The sequence below is a fragment of the Candidozyma duobushaemuli genome (assembly GCF_002926085.2).
Source record: "Candidozyma duobushaemuli strain B09383 chromosome Unknown C_B09383, whole genome shotgun sequence".
Lineage (NCBI taxonomy): Eukaryota > Fungi > Ascomycota > Pichiomycetes > Serinales > Metschnikowiaceae > Candidozyma > Candidozyma duobushaemuli.
Genome location: NW_020289897.1, coordinates 258,881 through 265,900, shown reverse-complemented (window position 1 = coordinate 265,900; position 7,020 = coordinate 258,881). Strand labels below are relative to the sequence as shown.

Below are 7,020 nucleotides of genomic sequence, written 5' to 3'. Positions count from 1 at the left end.
GTTAGTTGTTTGTCTCGTAGCTCAATGTCGCCCTCTTTATCGCCCTCATTGTGTGTTTTGTGCCCTCAGGCCCTGTTTATGCAATTCCTTCATATCAAGACCGAATCTGGGCCACATCCTCATCGCATCGCGCAGTTACTAACCTCTCCAGTTACGGCTCTTTGGCTTTTAACGTTTCATCGCAGCAGATCCCCCATCGTCGCTGTTTACCTTTTAAATTCATTTTTCATTTGTTAAATCCAGAGTCAAGATGGCTAAATTGTCTGCTCCCATTTCTCCCCCAATGGAGTCGACTGGCGACCGTTTGATGACCTTGCAAACCAAGGACGGTGTTGCCTTGCAAGGTTACTCCTTCGGTGCCCCCGTTCCCGCCAGCGGTGAGGTTGTTTTCCAGACCGGTATGGTTGGTTACCCAGAATCTGTTACAGACCCTTCTTACGAGGGCCAGATTTTGGTCATCACCTACCCACTCGTGGGTAACTACGGTGTTCCAGACACCGAATTGAAGTGTGACATTGTCGACGCTTTGCCAAAATACTTTGAGTCTAACCGCATCCACATTGCTGGTTTGGTGGTGGCTCACTACACTGAGGAGTACTCTCACTTCTTGGCCAAGTCCTCCTTGGGCCAGTGGTTGCAGAAGGAGGGTATCCCAGCCATTTACGGTGTGGACACCAGAGCCTTGACCAAGAAGTTGAGAAACGAAGGTTCCACTTTGGGTAGAATCGCTATCCAGAAGACCACCACCAAGCACGATGAGGTGGTTGGTAAGGACGAGTGGGAGCCATTCTTCGACATTCCTGAGTGGGATGACCCTAACGTCAAGAACTTGGTTGCCAAGGTTTCCACCAAGGAGCCAAAGTTGTACAAGCCCAAGGACAATGTCAAGACTGACAAGAATGGCAAGCCTATCCGTATTGTCGCTGTCGATGTGGGTATGAAGTACAACCAGATCCGTTGTTTCGTTTCCAGAGGTGTCGAATTGTTGGTTGTGCCATGGGACTACGACTACACCAAGGAGGAGTACGACGGTTTGTTTATCTCTAACGGTCCTGGTGACCCTCAAGTCATTTCCGAGACTATCGAGAGATTGCAGAAGGTCATGAAGGAGGGAAGGACCCCTGTCTTCGGTATCTGTTTGGGTCACCAGTTGATGGCTCGTGCCATTGGTGCTGACACCATCAAGTTGAAGTTCGGTAACCGTGGCCAAAACATCCCATGTACCTCCACCATTTCTGGCAGATGTTACATCACTTCCCAGAACCACGGTTTCGCTGTCGATGCTTCCACTTTGACCGACGGCTGGAAGGAATTGTTCGTCAACGCTAATGACAATTCTAACGAGGGTATTTACCACGTCGAGAAGCCATTCTTCTCCGTCCAGTTCCACCCTGAGTCCACTCCTGGTCCAAGAGACACCGAGTTTTTGTTCGATGTCTTCATCAACTCCGTGATTGACTTCAAGAACACTGGTGTTTACAAGCAGGTCTCCTTCCCTGGTGGCCACATCGAGGAGAACAGAGCCGCTCACCCAAGAGAAAACGTCAAGAAGGTCCTTGTTTTGGGATCTGGTGGTTTGTCCATTGGTCAGGCCGGTGAGTTCGACTACTCTGGTTCTCAGGCTATCAAGGCTTTGAGAGAGGAGGGTATTTACACCATCTTGATCAACCCTAACATCGCCACTATCCAAACTTCCAAGGGTTTGGCAGACAAGGTCTACTTCTTGCCAGTCAACCCAGACTTCGTCAGAAAGGTTATCAAGCACGAGCGTCCAGACGGTATCTACTGTACCTTCGGTGGTCAAACCGCTTTGAGTGTCGGTATCGCTTTGAAGGACGAATTCGAGGGCTTGGGTGTCAAGGTCTTGGGTACTCCAATTGACACTGTTATCACCACCGAGGACAGAGAGTTGTTTGCTTCTGCTATGGAGGAGATCGACGAGAAGTGTGCTAGATCCGAGGCTTGTTCCACCACCGAGGAAGCTGTCGAGGCTGCCAACGCCATTGGCTACCCATTGATTATCAGAGCGGCCTACGCCTTGGGTGGTTTGGGTTCTGGTTTCGCTGACAACGAGACCGAATTGAGGGACTTGTGTGCCAAGGCCTTCGCCACGTCTCCTCAGGTTCTTGTTGAGAAATCCATGAAGGGTTGGAAGGAAGTCGAGTATGAGGTTGTTCGTGATGCCTACGACAACTGTATTACCGTCTGTAACATGGAGAACTTCGATCCATTGGGTATTCACACTGGTGACTCTATCGTCGTCGCTCCTTCCCAGACCTTGTCTGACGAAGACTACAACATGTTGAGAACCACTGCTGTCAACGTTATCAGACATTTGGGTGTTGTTGGTGAGTGTAACATTCAGTACGCTCTTAACCCATTTTCCAAGGAGTACTGTATCATTGAGGTGAACGCTAGATTGTCTCGTTCTTCTGCGTTGGCCTCCAAGGCAACCGGTTACCCATTGGCTTACACCGCTGCTAAGTTGGGTTTGAACATCCCATTGAACGAAATCAAGAACTCTGTTACCAAATCCACTTGTGCTTGTTTCGAGCCATCTCTTGATTACGTTGTCGTGAAGATTCCAAGATGGGATTTGAAGAAGTTTACCAGAGTTTCTTCTTTGTTGTCTTCCTCCATGAAATCGGTTGGTGAGGTCATGTCCATCGGTAGAACCTTCGAGGAGGCCATCCAGAAGGCCATCAGATCTACTGACTACCACAACTTGGGTTTCAACCAGACCGCTGCTTTGATGTCTATCGACATTGACACCGAATTGCAGACCCCATCTGACCAGCGTTTGTTCGCTGTTGCCAACGCTCTTTCCGATGGCTACTCCGTCGACAAGGTCTGGCAATTGACCAACATTGACAAGTGGTTCTTGAACAAGTTGGACGGTTTGATCAAGTTTGGTAACAAGATTGCTTCTTTCGGTACCAAGGAGAACTTGCCTATTGGTATCTTGAGACAGGCTAAGCAGTTGGGCTTTGAGGACAGACAGATTGCCAAGTTCTTGGACTCCAACGAGGTTGCCATCAGAAGATTGAGAAAAGAAGCCGGTATCGTTCCATTTGTCAAGCAGATCGATACTGTTGCTGCCGAGTTCCCAGCCTTCACCAACTACTTGTACATCACCTACAATGCTGACTCCTCCGACGTCAAATTTGATGACCATGGTGTTATTGTCTTGGGTTCAGGTGTTTACAGAATTGGTTCTTCTGTCGAGTTTGACTGGTGTGCTGTCAGAGCTATTAGAACTTTGAGAGAGAGCAACTTGAAGACCATCATGATCAACTACAACCCTGAGACTGTTTCCACTGACTACGATGAGGCCGACAGATTGTACTTCGAGCCCATTAACTTGGAGAGGGTCATGGATATCTACGACTTGGAGCAGTCATCTGGTGTCATCATCTCTATGGGTGGTCAGACTTCTAACAACATTGCTTTGCCATTGCACCGTCAAAACGTCAAGATTTTGGGTACTTCTCCTGAAATGATTGACTCTGCTGAGAACAGATACAAGTTCTCTAGAATGTTGGACAAGATTGGCGTTGACCAGCCTGCCTGGAAGGAGTTGACCTCTATTGACGAGGCCGAGGAGTTCGCCGAGAAGGTTTCCTACCCAGTTTTGGTTCGTCCTTCTTACGTCTTGTCTGGTGCTGCCATGAACACTGTTTACTCCAAGGCTGACTTGGCTTCCTACTTGTCTCAGGCCGTTGATGTCTCCCCAGACTACCCAGTTGTGATCACCAAGTACATTGAGAACGCTAAGGAGATTGAGATGGATGCTGTTGCCAAGGACGGTAAGATGATCATGCACGTCGTCTCTGAGCACGTCGAGAACGCTGGTGTTCACTCCGGTGACGCTACCCTTGTTGTTCCACCACAGGACTTGGACCCAGAGACTGTCTCTAGGATTGTCGAAGCTACTGCCAAGATTGGTAAGGCTTTGGACATCACTGGTCCTTACAACATTCAGTTCATTGCTAAGGACAAGGACATCAAGGTTATCGAGTGTAACGTTCGTGCCTCTCGTTCCTTCCCATTCATCTCCAAGGTTGTTGGCACTGACTTGATTGAGATGGCCACCAAGGCCATCATGGACTTGCCAGTCACCCCATACCCAGGAGAGAAGTTGCCAGAGGACTACTGTGCCGTCAAGGTTCCTCAGTTCTCTTTCTCCAGATTGGCTGGTGCCGACCCTGTTTTGGGTGTTGAGATGGCTTCCACTGGTGAGGTTGCTACTTTCGGTAGAAACAAGTACGAGGCCTACTTGAAGTCTTTGATTTCTACTGGTTTCAAGTTGCCAAAGAAGAATTTCTTGTTCTCCATTGGTTCCTACAAGGAGAAGCAGGAGTTGTTGCCATCCATCAGAAAGTTGCACGAGTTGGACTACAAGTTGTTTGCCACTGCCGGTACTGCTGACTTCATCAAGGAGCATGGTATTCCAGTTCACTACTTGGAGGTCATGGGCAAGAGTGAGGACCAGAAGTCCGAGTTCTCTTTGACTCAGCACTTGGCTAACAACATGATTGACGTCTACATCAACTTGCCATCTTCCAACAGATTCCGTCGTCCTGCTTCTTACATGTCCAAGGGTTACGAATCTCGTCGTATGGCTGTTGACTACTCTGTGCCATTGGTCACTAACGTGAAGTGTGCCAAGCTCTTGGTTGAGGCTATTGCCAGAAACATTGACTTGAACGTCTCTAACAACGATGCTCAGACCTCGCACACCACCACCGAATTGCCAGGTTTGGTCAACATGACCAGCTTCGTTCCATCCTTTGATGATTTCGAGGTCACCACTAAGGAGTCCTTGTCTTCTGGTTTCACTTTCAACGCTTTCTTGCCTCAAACCGTTGCTGGCTCCGTTGTTTACGATGCTGACACTTTGGCTGACGCCATCTCCACCGCATCGGACTCTGCCTTCACCAACTTCTCCATGAGTCTTGCTGGTTCTGCTACCAACTCCGAGGACTGTGCTGAGGCTGCCGAGAATGCTGGTGCTTTGTTCTTGCCATTCAACGATTTTGCCAACTCCAAGGTGTCTTCCATCACTGCTCACTTTGCTTCTTGGCCTCAATCTAAGCCAATTGTCACCGACGCTTGCTCTACTGACTTGGCTTCTGTTTTGTTGTTGGCCTCTTTGTACAACAGATCCATCCACATCACCTCCGTGTCTTCCAAGGAGGACTTGGAGTTGATCAAGATGGCTAAGGCCAAGGACTTGAGTGTTACTTGCGATGTCTCCGTCTACGCTTTGTTCTTGTCCCAGGATGACTACTCCAAGTTTGCTTTCTTGCCTACTGCCGAGGACCAGGCCGCTTTGTGGGAGAACTTGGAGCACATTGACTGCTTCTCTATTGGTGTCTTGCCATACATGGTTGCCAGAGGTCTTGGTCATGATGTCACTCCAGCTTTTGGCATCAAGGAGACCTTGCCATTGTTGCTTTCTGCCGTCAAGGAGGGTAAGCTTACCATCAAGGACATTGTTAAGCGTTTGCACGACAACCCTGTCCAAATCTTGAACCTTCCAAAGCAGGACGCTTCTGTTGAAATCGACATTGAGAGAGCTGTTCCAGTCTCTGAGGCTATCAGCTCCATCTTCGATGGCCGCAAGTTCCTGGGCTACATCGAGAGAGTCTCCATTCACGGTGAGACTGTTTGTTTGGACAGCTCTATCTTGCCATCTGACGCTTCTGGTAAGAATGAGTTCGCCACCAGAGACAGATTTGGATCGATCACCAGCCTTCCACAGTCTCCTAACTTGAAGAAGATCAGAGCCTCCTTCGGTGAGGGTCGTCGCCCATCCTTGATGAAGGAGAGAGAGCAGCAGCCTTCTCAGGGCACTTTGGAGAAGTTGGGTTCTGAATTGGTCTCTCAGCCACCATCTGGCAACTTGTCCGACTCTGATGCTTTGACCAACTACATCAGAAGAAACAACACCTTCCTCAGAAACTCCGTGTTGTCTGTCAAGGACTTCACCCGTTCTGACTTGCATTCTTTGTTCACTGTCGCTCAGGAAATGAGATTGGCTGTTGAGAGACAGGGCGTTTTGGACTTGTTGAAGGGCAGATTGTTGTGCACCATGTTCTACGAGCCATCTACCAGAACCTCTTCCTCTTTCGATGCTGCTATGCAGAGATTGGGTGGTAGAGTTGTGGCTGTTGCTGCTGACTCTTCTTCCGTGAAGAAGGGCGAGACTTTGCAAGACACCATTCGCTCCTTGGCTTGCTACTCCGACGCTATTGTGTTGAGACACCCAACTGAGGAGTCTGCTGACATTGCTGCCAAGTACTCTCCAGTGCCAATCATCAACGGTGGTAACGGAAGCAAGGAGCACCCAACCCAGGCTTTATTGGACTTGTTCTCCATCAGAGAGGAGTTGGGTACTGTCAACGGTATCACTGTCACATTCATGGGTGACTTGAAGTACGGCAGACCAGTTCACTCGCTCTTGTACTTGTTGCGTCACTACCAGGTTAGAGTGCAATTGGTGGCTCCTAAGGAGTTGTCCTTGCCTGAGAGCATCAAGACTATGTTGAAGGAGTACAACATGTTGTCTGTTGAGACCGAGCAGTTGACTCCTGAGCTCATTGCTAAGTCTGATGTCTTGTACTGTACTAGAGTCCAGGAAGAGAGATTCAAGGACAGAGAGCAGTACTTGAGATTGAAGGACACTTACATTGTCGACAACAAGATCTTGTCTCACGCCAAGCTGCACATGTGTGTCATGCACCCATTGCCTAGAACCACTGAGATCAAGGAGGAGGTTGACTTCGACCAGAGAGCTGCCTACTTCAGACAAATGAGATACGGATTGTATGTCAGAATGGCCTTGTTGGCTATGGTCATTGGTGTTGACTTTTAAGTCGACATTAGATTTTCGTGCCTGAGATATTGTTTGGGGGAATAATAATCTTGTGAACGGCACTAGATTCTATAAAATGCATTTAAAAATAGTTATGTTACACAATCATACACAGTACATAAATTATAAGATACAATATTAAT

The 7,020-nt window shown here is 48.5% G+C and overlaps 1 protein-coding gene across 1 annotated transcript; it reads left to right on the top strand. All coding sequences in view use genetic code 12, as the record gives it.

Annotated features, from left to right (window-relative positions):
• Positions 1 to 250: 250 nt before the first annotated feature.
• Positions 251 to 6,877, top strand: URA2 (bifunctional carbamoylphosphate synthetase/aspartate transcarbamylase; the record flags this gene model as incomplete). The annotated part of the gene is made up of 1 exon (XM_025481484.1): positions 251 to 6,877. One exon carries the CDS (start codon positions 251 to 253, stop codon positions 6,875 to 6,877), a length of 6,627 nt encoding a protein of 2,208 aa, XP_025336102.1.
• Positions 6,878 to 7,020: the final 143 nt, after the last annotated feature.